Source organism: Acanthisitta chloris, unplaced genomic scaffold (assembly GCF_000695815.1).
Source record: "Acanthisitta chloris isolate BGI_N310 unplaced genomic scaffold, ASM69581v1 scaffold7445, whole genome shotgun sequence".
In the NCBI taxonomy this organism is placed as follows: domain Eukaryota; kingdom Metazoa; phylum Chordata; class Aves; order Passeriformes; family Acanthisittidae; genus Acanthisitta; species Acanthisitta chloris.
Genome location: NW_008672073.1, coordinates 41,078 through 56,486, shown reverse-complemented (window position 1 = coordinate 56,486; position 15,409 = coordinate 41,078). Strand labels below are relative to the sequence as shown.

General features: G+C 38.5%; 1 protein-coding gene across 1 annotated transcript in view; it reads left to right on the top strand.

The window, feature by feature from the left end:
• The window catches only part of KMT2C (lysine (K)-specific methyltransferase 2C), a gene marked incomplete at its 3' end in the record, with an annotated part of 120,148 nt that overhangs the window by 63,725 nt on the left and 41,014 nt on the right, over positions 1 to 15,409 (top strand). Inside the window, exons 19-24 of the mRNA XM_009074371.1 lie at positions 2,845 to 2,910; positions 4,352 to 4,564; positions 8,327 to 8,455; positions 9,656 to 9,775; positions 12,248 to 12,378; positions 13,688 to 13,874. Coding sequence (XP_009072619.1) covers positions 2,845 to 2,910; positions 4,352 to 4,564; positions 8,327 to 8,455; positions 9,656 to 9,775; positions 12,248 to 12,378; positions 13,688 to 13,874 — 846 coding nt within the window. The remainder of the gene's footprint in view (positions 1 to 2,844; positions 2,911 to 4,351; positions 4,565 to 8,326; positions 8,456 to 9,655; positions 9,776 to 12,247; positions 12,379 to 13,687; positions 13,875 to 15,409) is intronic.

Genomic DNA, 15,409 nt, shown 5'->3' with positions numbered 1-15,409 from the left:
GGTGTGTGCCCCCTCTCATCCACATTCACTCCTGGACAAGCAATTCTCAACCATCTACTCATCCATTCTGCCTTTCTGTCATGTGCCCTTGTATATCATATGCCCCATCTCCAATTTCATCCCTTCTCACTCCCATTCTCTCTCCATCCATACTCCAGCTTCTTCCTCCTGTTTTTGTTCCTCCACAGGAGGCAAAGGTACCAGCTCTGCTTGGGTTTCTGTACCCAGTTACAGCTGATCTGGTAACAGATTCTGTAGCTGCCTGTGTGTCTGTATTCCTCCAGAGGCTCAAGTAAGCATGGCCAAGGAGGCACTGAGGCATTGATATCACTTACTAATCCAGGGATGCTTGATCCTGCCAGTGATAAATGTTGTGGCTGGGAGCCTCTGTTGTACCATTTTAATTAAACTGAGCTAAATTTTTCTTCATTCTGAAACTTTTTGTACTTTCCAAATACAAAACCAACACGATACTGTATGTTTTAAAATTAACTTTTGATTTTATATTTTTTTATCATTTGGCAGATTTATTATGTCAGCTCTAATGTTCTTGTGTTACTGTGTGTACCAAAACACCCCTGTGTCATTCACACAGTAATGAGTGCTCTGTAGTGCTTTACTTCTACATCAACCATTTTGCTCTGTCCCTTATGCTTTCATTTCTTCCTAGAATTGTTCTTTCCTGTTACAAATGGCAGCCCCTTTCTCTTTGATACTATGGTTCTTCTCATCATATTGTATTCTGTTCAATTCTTTGTTTGCATCTGTAGCTACTAAATGCTCTACAATATTCAGCATATTTAAACCCTTTTGCAAATAAGCATAACGATTTTGGTTAAACTCAGCTAAGTGCCTCAGAAAGCACTTCTTTGCTCAATTTTTAGTTTTTTTTTCCTTTGAGCAGTCTTTCTCTAACAGTACTGTGTTTTTCTGGTTTCCTTTTTATTGGTTTTAATCCTTAATCTGCAGTCTAATTAGCTCCTTTTCTGGGAGTCTGTTTGATACAGTCTTCAAACAGTGTTTGCTTGTGCAGTTTTTGTGAGTGGGTCTCTGAAGGCCTCACCTCTGTCACTATCAGCTTGTTTATTTGAGCATTTCAACTCTATTCAGTCTCCAGAGCTAAAATTGTTCACAGTCTGACCTGGATCAGAAGAGCTTTCTGTTGTTTGACTTTTAAATAAGGGTTTCAAATTCCCATTCACAACTATCTTTCTGAATTTTTTGTTTACCTTGAATTCCAATTCAATAATTGCTATCTCTGTCTTAAAATATCTTGTAATTTTTAACCAATTAAATGAACAGATGATGTCCTATTCCACTTTGAGTAGTTCTTACAATCTGCCTTTTTTTCTGTTGTTTCAATTCAGTGCTTTTGAGTATCTTCCATCCTGCAGCTTGTCCCATATTTTTTGTTTTCCTTCAGCTCTTTGTCTCTTTCAAAATGTCATTTTCAATTTATTTTCTTCCATGTCTTTTCCTTCCACTCTTGTGTATCAGTTTTTCAGTAATTCTCATAGGCTCCTTTTGTTCCTTACTCACATGGAATATTGGGTTTCTGTAGGTTATATCCTACACATTAGTTACACCTTACGTAACACTTTTAAAGAACTGTCGTTTTTGAAGACAGACTTCCATTTAAATTTGCTTTTATGCTTAGAAAGCATCCTGTAGTTTTCATGTTCATTTTAAGTGTTACTTGGAAGCTTTTGTGCTCTTCCCATGTTGTGTGTGAGGTGTTTGGCAGCACACGTGCAGTGGTGTGACATGGCACACTGAACCTCCCATGGGTGCTCTGCCTCACTGGTCTCATTTTGTGTGGCAGACACAAAGTAAATAGGGCAGATGTTATCTGAATCTGAAATTCAGCATTAATTAGATTTCTAGGGAAAAAAAAAAGAGAAAAAAGTGTGGATAAACTTGCCTATGTGGTAATGCTAACTGTGCCAAACTAGCAGGTTTTCTGATTGTAGTTCTCAACGTTTGCAAGATAGAAGCTCCTAATTTTCACTTTACTTACTCTGTCTACATAACCTCTGTGAAGTCACTACTAATATTAAAAGCTTAGTCTGCACATCCCAGGGTAGTGAAGCATGATTGCAGTTATTGTAGTTAAAGCAGATTGGAAGAGCATTTCTACCCACAGCAACAGTAGCTTTGTGTTGTAGGACATTTCGATCATTTTTTTTCCCAGTCACACTGTCCCAGTGTGCTTCCCCATAGCACACAAGCTGTAGCTTTTAGATTGAGTTTCTGCTGTTCCATTTATCGATATTCTTATCTTGAATAAGAATTACCCTATCTAACTTCAACAAGTCTTGTATCATCTGTTCTCACACATGTCAGCTGTCTCCTGTGTGCTGTGTAAGAGACCTGGCAGCACAGACACAGCTCGAATCTTGTGTGCAAAGCTCTCTGAGTGTGCCAGCCCCTCCTTGGGGAAATACTGGTCAATACCCAGTTCACAAAGCCCTCCCATTTTTCATGCTGAGGGCAGAAAAACCTGAATGTCATGGCTAGTGTAGGGATTGCTTTGCAATCCAATAGATCCAGTGCATTCATTTGCCCTTGGTCCAGTAGAGGGAAATCATTTACCATTGAGTTCAGTGCCATTCCAATGCCATTCTTGGCTCTAGGAAGTTGGAGAACTTAAGTTTGTATCAGACTTGTTTTGTAGTCACATCCTCTGTGACACTGGAAAGCACTTTATTTTAAAGGTGCAAGTAAACACTGCCAACAGTGTAAATTAGGGAGTTTAAGGGAACTGTTTGAAGGAAAATTGATAGTTTCAGTTTAAAGCAAGTCACCATTTTTAAAAGTTGAAATGATTTTCCTTATATTTTTCAGTGCCTTCTTTGGACTGTTGTGATTCATCAGTTGGAGCTCAGATTATTTCAAAATCAAAAGAACTAGGTAAAGAATGTAAATGCTTAATATTTGATCATTTAGCGAATTTGAAGGGTATATTTTTACATGAGACAAAGATTCCTTTTTCTATGGTTTTATAACACAGAGCATTAACTATCCCTCAGTTACCACAGCATGCTTTCCATTTTTATTCTCATTTTCTCTTCTTTCTTCTCTTTTGCCTGCCATACCTGCACTATAATAATTGCTTTAAGTTATGCTTTGATCCTGCAGACTTAGTTGCTTGCCTTAATATCAGTGGTGATAACACAGTGTGGTTGAGTCAAGCATGTACACAAATGTTTACAGGCTCGAGCTGTAGGAGGACACAACTTTACTGTATTTGTCTGGTTTGTGCTAGGAGTTTATAATCTGGACAAACCCAGCCACAAGTCAGTGGCATCTACCAGCTTCCATCATGTTAGGAGAGCCTCCATCACATGAGAATTTTTTCCGTCTGATACCTCACAAATGTAGTTCTGGAAGAAGGTTCTCCCCTCAAATCTTCAGTCTGAAAAAGAATATTTTTCAAGCTCACAGTTTTTAAGTTCAGTGGAAGAAAACAGTCAACTGGGAAGAATTGTGTTCAGAACCAGCTGTGTTGTGAGATGTTACATAAGAGAATATTTTTGGTTAAAGGGAACAAATGTTATGATATTTGTATGCTTTCAAAACTTGTGTTATCAAACCAGTATTTAATTGGCTCCAAAGAGCTGAAGCATCATTGCAGCCTCTTCATTATTTGGTAATTCCCTGAAAGTTCCCAAACCTCCACTTGCAGAGCCCCAGCACAGGTGACAGTGCCTTCCTGCGTGGCAAATTAAGGAATACTAGAGCTTATTGATAGACTTAATTCTCATTTAACAGCTTGAGGAGGAAGCAGCCTTGCAGATCTTGGGAGACTTGGGTTCTACCCATGATTTCCAGTTTGATCTTGAACAACTCACTTCATGTAACTTGGTTTTTGTCTGCCTGTAAAATATGGCTGATAATTTGCCTGAGTTATCAGGAGTTCTGGGAGGTTTAAGGTCATCAATAAGGTGAAGGTGAAGGCTGAGGGCTGGATGGGGTCCTTGGCTGATGAGCCACAGGTACCCAAAGTAAGAATTGCACAGTTTTCTGTGGGTGCCAACAATACAGAAATACCCTGCAAGGCACCAGTTTCCATAATCAAATTGTTCTTTCTAGTGAGTCCTTGATGTAAGTTGTTTCATAGCAATGTAATGGGTTGTTGATGGATTTGACATCAGACTCTCAGTCATAAAGCTCTAACTGTAATGTGTAAGAAAGTGTCAGATATCTCCGTTTTATTTATACCAGTTTCTTCACTCACAAATCAGCTCCATACATGTGGATGATTAACTCTTGTAAGTGCTGTTCCTAAAAATCTAAGACTTGTAAATGAAAGAGTTTTATATTGCTGTTATGATTCATTCAACTTTTATAGACCCACCGAAGACATATACCCAGGATGGAGTCTGCTTGACAGAATCCGGCATGTCTCAGTTACAGAGCCTAACTGTTACAGTACCAAGAAGAAAACGGACGAAACCAAAGCTTAAACTGAAGATTATAAATCAGAACAGTGTGGCTGTGCTTCAGACACCCCCAGATGCCCAGTCAGAACACTCAAGAGATGGGGAGATGGATGACAGTAGAGGTAGCAGTCTACTTTTGGCATGTCTTGTAGCTTGGAGTGTTGCAGTACCTGTGTGTATTGCAAATATCCCTGGGAGGTTTTATTATACTGATGCTCCTGTGTTCTGTACAGAATGTTTTGTAGAAACTGCTTGAACAATGTCATGGCTCATTGTTGTCCCTTTCCGGGATTTTCCTTGTTGTTCTGCTTATGGATCATCCATCCCATAGGAAACTCACCTTTCCAAATCTGCCAGCACTGGAAATATGAGATGACTTTTTGTGAAATCCTTGGTTTACCTGTAGGAAACGTTGTACACTCACTGAGTACAAGTGTATTTTGAGGCTCTCAAATTTAGTGCAAACACTGCTTGGTAATGTTGGCTCAGCAAAGCAACATCCAGATCACTGTAAAGCTCTTATTAAAACCAAAAGGAAAAGTGGAGCAAAAAGCTGAGAGTATTTCTTTTTCTGAAAGAAATAAGGTGAGCTGACCTGAGAGTCAGTGATCTGGGCTAACACTTGCCTAACCCAATTACATCCCTGTGTATGGGGACTACATTTCAGTCAATGGTGGAAGCCCTTGGGAGAGCTCCTTCCACCACAAGGCTAGACATGGAACAAAGATCCATGTGTAACAGGGCCACCAGTACTTATCTCATTTGCTTCCCTCACAGCTGAGCAACTACAGCAGCCCCAGCCCCGGAGGACACCGAGGGTGGGAGATGAGGGTGGGAAAAGTATCTAAGAGCAGCCAGCCCCACTCTTCAAATCCCTGCTCTTCAACACTAGAAACAGCAGCCAGCATGGTGCAATACCATTATCCTGTCCTCTTTGCCATGGTCTGGCTGTGCATCCTGAGAAGTGTGTTGGTAGAATAGGTGTTAATGTGTGGCCTTCAATGGCAGGTGTGAAAGTCCTTGCATTAGTGATGCAGGTGTCTGTTAGGAGAGGCACATAGGCACCCATCTCACTGCAATCTAAAGTGCTTTCTGTTTATGCAACATTGCCTCATTGTTAATCAGATTAAATGTCATAAGAAGCTTTTCTTAGCTACAGAGTGTACTTGAGATAACTGGGTAGTTTAACCATCACTGAAGTTTCAGTGTTAACTTGATAAAAATATTGTTCCTGCTGTTTGATTAGTACATCTCTATCCTCTGCTGTTGACGAGAAGTGTATTTGTTTATAATAGCTTTCCTCTATTTGTTTATAACCTTTAAAACAGTTGATTACTCGGGTTCCTTTCATTTCTACAGAGTGTACTTGAGATAACTGGGTAGTTTAACCATCACTGAAGTTTCAGTGTTAACTTGATAAAAATATTGTTCCTGCTGTTTGATTAGTACATCTCTATCCTCTGCTGTTGACGAGAAGTGTATTTGTTTATAATAGCTTTCCTCTATTTGTTTATAACCTTTAAAACAGTTGATTACTCGGGTTCCTTTCATTTCTTTCAGCATTTTTATAACCTTTAAAACAGTTGATTACTTGGGTTCCTTTCATTCAGCATTCACAGGGTTTGGTACATTATCCTAGCATTACACTGCCTCTGAAATTTCATCTCATACTTTCATGTACTCCATGGGTTGTTGAAAGCAAAAAAAGCTTTTAATTTTGTGAGAACTAGGCACTTCCCTTGTTGTTCCTTTCCAGATGTTAATCATTAATTTTACAAATATGTGCCTGTTTTCTAAGTGACTTTATTTGACTTAATTATCTGCTTCTCTAGGTACCCTTTTCAAGGAGATAACAAGATACATAGATGTGATAGAAGGGTATGAAAGAGAGAGTCAGAGCTTCCAGAGGCTTTAATCATTCTGATCACCTTTCATTGCCTTTTTGAGACTTAAAGCATTCATATATGTGATGGTAACAGCACAGCAAGTACATGATAGATAGGTTGGATTTCCTGGAAGCTCAACCTGTGTAGAGCTCTACTCTGTAGAGTGGATCATTGCCTGTTTTCTGTATGTCTTGATTTTTCGTATGAGCATCAGGACGAATAGAGTTGTGCCATGGCTCCATGGCTTTGATTGGAGCAACACAGTGTAGTAATTCCAGGCAAGCAGGAATAACCTTACTTCAGCTCTGAAGTTTCAGGTGGAAAAACGAAGCTGTATCTGAGAAAACTGAGCTCGTGATCATTTTGATACCATCTCATCTTTAGGGTTTTGTCAGGTTCAGCATGTCATCAGGTGTTCTACATTTTAAAGTCCACTTGAAAGTTCAGCTTGCTTTGGGAGCTTCAGCTTGGTGGCCTTTGCCAAACCACCAACTTTGTTGGTACAACTCAGTAAAGTCTATCGATGGGAAATCTGGTCCGTAACACAGCCTGTGGAAGAGCAAGGGCTGTGGTTCTACCATGGTAGAATCATAGATTGGCCTGAGTTGGAAGGGACCTTAAAGATCTTCTAGTTCAAACTCCCCAGCTGTGGACAGGGACACCTTTCACTACACCAGGTTGCTCAGACCTCCATCCTACCTGGCCTTAAACACTTCCAGGGATGAGGCATCCACAGCTTCTCGGGGCAACCTGTTCCAGTGGCTCACCATCCCCACAGTAAAGATACTTTTCCTAATATCTAATCTAAACCTACTCTCTTTCATTGAATCTTTGTCCTGTCACTACATGCCCTTGTAAAAAGTCCCTCTCTGTCTTTCTTGCAGACTTTCTTCAGGTACTGGAAGGCCACAATTAAGTCACCCCAAAGCCTTCTTTTTTCCAGGCTCAACAAACCCAGTTCTCTCAACCTTTCCTCATAGGACAGGTGCTCCATCCCTCTAATCAATTTGGTGGCCTCCTTTGGACTCGCTGCAACGGGTCAATGTCCTTCCTGTGCTGGGGACCCCAGAGCTGGGTACAGTAATTGTATGAAAGGGTCCAGCAATGTCTCTTATGACAGTATTTCTTACAACTGCATGAGGTTTTAGACCATGTAGAATTATACACCTAAATCCAAAGCAGGAAATCAGAACTCCAATATCTTTTCAGGGGTGAGAATATATTTAACATTTCAAAAGCTTTACAATAAAATGAAGATGTAAGGTCATTTTGGGGATATCAGAAAGAATTAGCTCCCTCTCTCTTCAACACCAAAGGCTTTTTAATGTCATCATACTTTACATCTTTCTAGCCTTCTTTCCCACAGAATATAAACTCTTAACTCTGAATTACAGTCTTCATCTTCAAGGCTCAGTAATTCCTTTGGGCTGAATTTTCTCTTCAATAAAGTCGAATTCCTGTCCATACATAAGTCTGCTTTCAGTCAGTCACACAGCTTCAAGTCATGAACCCTCTAAACTAAGAGTCATTAAACATTACCTTCCAAGTACAGGATGCAGTTTTTCTCTGCTGTCTTCTCAATAAAAAAAGCCCTACCAAACAAAACTGAGGAAGACTGTGAACAAAAGAAGTGTTTCTTGCATGGTAAATTGGATCCATATTCCTTGATGTATGGCTAGAGATTGCTCAAACACTTAGAAAATGTGACAGCACAGGCTATTGGAGGCACCAAAAAGTTTCTCAGGTTCATATATAGTACCTATAGCATTTATTCTCAAGTTTTGTCTAAGCATTGTCTCATAGGAAATATGTGTATGTGCTGGTTCCTTGTGTATAGATAGGCTTTCCCAAAAGCATCCAGAGATTATGATTATCATCACCCTTTTGAAAAATCTGTCGTTCTCTATCAGTTTCTCAGAAATCAGATGTAGAAATTTCAGGAAAAAAAAATCTTCTTTCCTTTTTCCAGTTAAAGTTACCATTGCCTCTTTTCTGCAGAAGGTGATCTTATGGATTGTGATGGAAAATCAGATTCCAGCCCAGAACGGGAAGCTGTGGATGATGATACCAAAGTGGCTGAAGGAGCTGATGGGATTAAAAAAAGGAAACGAAAACCATATAGACCCGGTAGGATAAAGCAACTTAGATGATTGTGTGCCCATTGTTGTTTTTTTTCTACATAATTGCAAAAAAAAAAATATTAGAAAACAATACGGAATTCTGAAGGATTCTGCTGCATATTGTTGATTGTAGATTTTTCTCCCTGTTCTCTTTAAAATAGTTTTCGTCCTCTGACCAAAACACATTTCCTAAGTTTGCTGCTCAGCAGTTCACCTGCTCTTAGTACACTGGCAGTTATTGGTAGTAGTTCAAAGCTATACCTTGTATTGATTCTTGACTTGGTAGGAAATTCTGCTGTAGTTACAGAATTGGTGGAGGGCAGATTTTGTGTGTGTGTGCATGTATATACATCTGGCAGTATCTGAACTTCAGAAAACTTTTTGCAGTTATTTTCTTAAGTACTTGATAAGAACAATTTACTAAATATTTGCAGATTATTTCTGACAGTGAATTTTAATGAATTCAGTTATTGAATGAATTAATTTTTTTCATTTCTTGGTGCTGTTGACTCTCAATTAATCTTGACTGTGGATTAACTATGTGTCCTGGGTGCAAAAACACTTGATCTGTATCCAGGCAGAATGCATCTATTAATTATCTATTAGTTTTCCGCAGCCAGCAATTTCCCTGAAAAATGAAACAAATGTGTATCTGATGCATGTACAGACATACACACTGACTGCAAAGGGTCAGGGGCACTGCAGTCCATCTCTAGGGAAGGATTCTGGAGGTTCAGGCAGGATGATGTTGATTAATTACCTTTTTATTTTGTACTATATCCTTCCCTGGTACCATCATTTAGAGTGGTGGGACTTCCAGAGCTATTTGTAGGGGGTTTTTTTATGGCCCTTTGAGGTTCTTTAATAGGTTTCATCTGATAGATTGGCAACTAATTCCAGCCATTCATCAGCTTGCCAAGGGAGGGGAAAACCAACATGTGAAAGTTGCTGGGTTTGGTGATTTGAACTTCTTGGGCATGTTTTACAGACTTGAAGTTCTGATCCTTTTTGATCATTACGCAAATACCCATGGAGACATCAAAATTCAGGAATGTTTTGTCAAACTCTGAATGAAAACTCCTAAAGTATTACAGATTCCTTCTTAGACCTCTAGATGCAGCAGTCCCCTGCAGAGTAATCTTGGCTCTCACTCCTCCTCTGAAACAAAGTTTTTATGAATACATTGAATTTTTGCTTCCTTGTTAAGGTATTGGTGGATTTATGGTACGTCAGAGAAGTCGTACAGGGCAGGGGAAGACTAAAAGGTCTCTCTCCAGGAAAGATTCTTCTGGATCTGTTTCTGAGCAGTTGCCTGGCAGAGATGAAGGTAAGTGCAGAAACTTGTTTTAATATTTTTGTTCGTGCTTATTGCAATAGAAGTAACCCAACTCATCAACACAGATTTGTCATGATGGCTTTATTACTCCAGCTGAAAATACACATTCCTACATACTTGTATTTTCAGCAGAGCCCAAGATTTACAGAGAAACTGAAACAGTCTCCTATTGTAGGAGATAAACAGTGAGCATTAATTATAAGGTAGATTTAGAGCAGTCCTTTTTCTGATACACCTTCTTCCAGATGTAGTTCTGATTCAGAGATGTCTCCTGGACCATCAGTTTTAATGCACACCAGTGTTCCATATTCCACAAGTGTGTCTGATATCTTTATGTATCTGTTTATGCTCTGGAAAATCCTGTATCAAAGAGTTTAATTCTATACTATTGTTGCATGAATCAATAATTCCTTCTTATTTTAAACCAGATATCTGAGAGTTTCATAAGCTACCCTTGTGCTTTACATTATGAAAGATGATACCTATAAAATCATTCCATATTAATTTGTAATACAGAAATATTTTCTAGATGTGTGTGATATTTCCCCCTCAGTGTTGTCTTTTCCAAGCTGAAGTATCCAACTTTGCTTGGTGTCTCTTCTCTTACCAGAGCCATTGTAATGACTCTGACACTGCAGTACTCGGTAGATTGGGCACCTAACCAGAAGTCAGATTTTATTTATGGGCCTTTTCCCCTTTCTTGCTATGTGTGATTAGACTAAATTATTTCATCCATCTGGAGTTGTTCACACTAATCTAGAAAATCCTGAAGTCTCATTCAGGTGAGATGTGGAATATGTTTCATTCAGAGCCTGTTTCCTGTAAAGTCAGGAGGAGGAGGAGGAAGCAGCTGCTTCTAAAGGTTGGCTGATACCACCTCAGTTAGAAGACTTTGGCCTTTGATTTTTCCTGTCGTTCTCTCCTGTCTGTTTAGGTGTTGTGTTTTTACCCTTTGTAGAGCCAGGTCAGTCTTTTGCTGTCTGTTTCTACAACATGGTGGTGATTGGATCTTTACTGCAGCATCCAGGCAGTATTGTTAGAAACTAATATTTAAATATTGTCCTTGCCTGCATTTGTGGAACTACTTTATTTATTGAGCCAACAAATGTTTTTTTTTATCAGTGCAACCTGATAGTCTAGCTAAGTCCCTAGTTTAGATATAGAGCTTGCTTTCTCTTTAATATTAGTGGTACAGCTGTGTTCTTCAGCTTTGTAAATATTGATTCAGTGTAGCACACTGCCTTGTTTCAGGTAGTGCTGAAAATTTCATGTTACATTTTTTCATTTCTATAGGGATCTGCTCCATTAAGTAAAAAAAAAAAAAATTTGGCCCAAAAGTTAATTCCCCATTCTGGGTAAGAGTACAATGCATATTGTTAAAAAGCATATTCTTAAACAAGTATTTTTCAGTTCAAAGTGGGAGTTTCTTTTTGTCTGCTCAGGCACAATTTCTTGTTGAAAGAAATATAAATCAGAAAATCATTTCATGTTTTAAGTCATCACAGCTTGCTGAGAGGCTGTTTCTCAGTGGTCAGTACACATGAGCCTTAGCAGGAGTTTTGGCACCTTGTCATGTCTTCTCCTTTGCTCTGCACAAGGTCCCTCTCAGGCAGTGAGACCTCTGGGTCACAGTGTTGGGGAACCTCATTCCACTCACTGTCCTCTGAATATTGTACAGGAGGTCACTACAGTACAAAGCAGAGCTGATTTTATTACCATGATAATACAGTTTTTAAATAACTTCTCAGGGTCCTTAACTTCATGTAATTCACTTTGGCAAGGCAGAAGTAGCAGGACTTATAAAGTTCTGCTTTTACCTGCAATGTTTTCTCTCTCTGTTGAAATAAAATACTGAATGATTGATGAGCACTGTGTGCTTTTGTATTTATTAGAAAAAGCAGTGCCACTTTGAAATATGACAGCTGAATAAATGTGTAATTTTTCTTGAAGGGCTTCTTTATAGATTTCTTTTTCTAGCCTGTTCATTATTTATACAATAGTCCTTTCTCAGATTTTTAAAAAAACAAGTTTTTTACTTTTAATTTGAGAAAAAATGGTGTATGAAATCAAAGGTGATTAATGCATAACTCAACATTGATGATTTTGGAGATATTTCTTCAGTGGAATTGTCTTTCAGATATCTGGTTGAATGACACCTGTAATTTCTTTCAAATTACCAATTTTTTAGGTGGCTTACAGATACAAAAGTTAAAGGTGTGCCTGTACCTGGAGGTACAGCAAGGTAGTGATGTGACTGATAGCACATATGGTGTCTCCCATTGCCCAGATGGTCAGGGGCTAGTTCAGACTGAATAAAACTCACCTTTAGAATACATCTCAAGGGATGTTCCAAAACCCACACAGCCAGAGAGGTAGCCAGACACATTAGGTGTGCTGCACTGCACCTTTGGAGCAAGATACTGAGAACATTTTATTCATTTGTGCCTGAATGTTCTTTTCTAGGTTGGACAGAACAGCTGCCAGACACTCCTGTTGAGGAGTCTGCCCCAACTTCTGAAAGTACTGAGAAAATAAAAAAGCGTTACAGAAAAAAGAAAAATAAACTTGAAGAAACCTTTCCTGCCTACTTGCAGGTAAAGCTGCTGGTATATTTCTTGTGTGGATCCATTGAAAAACCTGATCTTGATGTGTGTTGTTTCATAGTTCATTTGGGCCATTAATGTTTCTTTCCTTATTCTGAATTGATCATTCCAATGAAATGGATTTTCTGTCAAAAATGTTCCTGATTTTGTACAGGAAGATGTATCTTATCTTAAATCTCCAGTTTTCTGGTGTTAGTGCTCAATGTAGTTAGATCTCAACTTGTCCTGAGAGAAGAGTTGGGAGGAAAGAAGCCTTTCTTTGCTCTCTGAACTGACCCCTGACTTTTCCACATTCAACTCTGTAGGATACTTAGCCTGATCATGCCATTTCCTCAACTTACTAATTTTTCTTTTTGAGGATTATAGAACATTATTGGATAGGGGAAACTTGTTTTCCTACAGTTTTGTTGATTTATATACATTTCATCAGTAGGGAAGTGAGTTGGAAAGAAAATGCTTAAACAGCATTTCTTCTGGATGAATAAGAATAAATAATTTTAATGCACATTTTACTCCTGTAAACCATAGAATATATATTAGGTATTTTTTTCAGTATTAGAGTAACTGGTGTTGAAAAAAATCTACCTTTAGCCTTATTTTTAGAACTGTATTCTAAATCAAGATTTTAAAGACTACATGAAAACAGAAAAAGTTGTTATATAATGAATAAAAATTGACTTGAAAATTTGATAGGTTGTTGTCAAATTACTGAGTAGTCAGGCTTAGGGGAGTGATTGCTGTTATATAACATTTTAAAAGCTTCTAATGCAAGTTAAACATCTTCAGGTGTTTTGTTACTGCAGTTAGACATGAGAATGATTTTGCACTAACTGGAATGCAGTGTATGGTTGTTCTCGAATTTGGACCAAAATGTACTGGCATGTTTTTCATTAACTTCTTGTGTGGCCTTGAGCAACTTGCCCAGTAGTGTTCTCCTCCTTCAGCTGTTCTTTCTATGTGAGAAGTATTTTAAATACTGAACACATTGTGGTGTATAATAGCTCTGTACTGGTACACTGTCTGTGCCTGATATGCATAAGAAGGCTAAGAAGAGTTTTCTATACAATTTAAGGTGTGAATTTAATCATAAAACATTACTAATGTAGCTACCTCAGGGGAGTTGTAGCCATTCCTTATAGCTTGGAAGAGATGCTGCCATACTGGAAGGCATGTGAGACTGAGGCTGTGGTTTTGTCCTTCTAGTAATCATTGGCTTTTAATTTTAACCTTATAATTTACCCAACTGTTTCAATAGACACAGTGTTCTTTCTACGTTGAATCATTTTTTATTTCTTTACAGGAAGCTTTCTTTGGGAAAGACCTACTAGATACCAGCAGACAGACCAAGATGAGCCTAGATAATTTACCTGAAGAATCACTTCCACTTTCATGTAAAACAAATTTGACCACCAGTTTCCTGGATCCTTCATCTGACCCCCTTCTTAGCTCAACCTCCACTCCAGCTCAGGCAAAACTGGGACCTCAAGGTATACAAAGCTAAAGTTAGTGATAATTCAGTAGTTTGATTTTCTTGTTGCAACTGGAGCTTTTCCACTCTCTTTTTCACTTACCTCACATTGCTTATCTGATGTGTTTTTCAACATTGTGTATGTGAACTGTCCTTATGAGGTTAAGTTACATTGGCAATCAGTGATGTTCAGCTCAAGGGCTCCAGCTGTTTCAGGAAGAACAGTGGATGGCACAGCAATTGGCACTTAATACAAATCTGCAACTCCTTGACTGCAACGTCCACGTCTATAAAATCCACGAAAATTAATTCTGTGTAAGAGTAAGCATACAGAGCCATCATAGAAGAAGTAATAGATACTTTAATTAAAAGATATTTTTAGTAGTTTAGCGAACATTGGTTGGATGAATATCATCCAATTTTTCTTTTCTTTAATGTTTTAGATTATTTTAGGTTTCTAGTCTCGGAATGTTTTGTTCACCATGTCCTTTCTGAACAGGAGTGCCCTTTCCAGGTACAGTTTGTAGCCCCTAGGCAATCTTTTGCTCTTGCTATTGCAAAACCTTGCTGAAGTTACTGCTGAGAGTTTTGCAAATAGCCAGAGGGTTGTACAGTGCTGCTGAAAGGGCAGCTTCATACAGAAGAGCAACTAACACCTCACTGTCCTCCTCCAAATTTTATTTCTCTGTGTCTTGTAGTATATGCTGTTAGCTAGAGGTGTGCTTTTATTTTTAAAATCTGTTATTATTTCTCAGCCATATTACTTAATTTGTGACTTGTGTTTCAGCTCATCCTCAAACTCTTTCCATGTAAAAATACTTGCACCCATTGATAGAGGCTCCCCTGTCCAGAGAGTCATTTGAAAAAAGGTCACTTACTTGTGACCTGTTACTCAGTGAAAATCTGCTAAATGAAAGGCAAAAGGCTATGTTATAACAAAATTATAATTAAACATTGATTCTTACACTGTTGAAGTTGTGAGTAGTAGAGAATACAAAAGTTAACTTCCCCTGAAGGGGAAGGTGCTGTGGATAGAATGTTTCAAGGTATTTCCTTGATTCCAGCACTACAAGATAGGCTCACACTGACTTTTTTTCTACCCCAGCATTCCTTTGAAACCAGAGAAATACAGCTTCAGAGGTCTTTGATGGCCTATCCAGCTGCAAGATTAAAGTAACTAATGGGTTCATGTGTTATGGTAGTATAGGATTTTAGAAATTCAGGAAGTTAATACTGATTTAATGTTCTACTCTTCCAAAGTCTGAAAGTTCTTTGTAAATAGGGAGAATTTTAAAACTTTGCAATTTCTTCTTCTTTGTATTCAGAAATAAATAATAATGAGGTGGCTATTAAGAAATAAATCACTAGCAGTGTTTTAGTGGATAACCTACTGTCTTTCCCATTTGATATACGAGAGATTCACAGGACAGTGCTTTCTGGCCATAGGAATGTTCTCCACAGTTGTCTCACAACTGTTGAGATTGCCAGCCAAAATTGTGTCCAGATGGAGCTGTTTGTTGTAGTTGGAGTGCCAGTGGCTGAAGTCATCTGCCA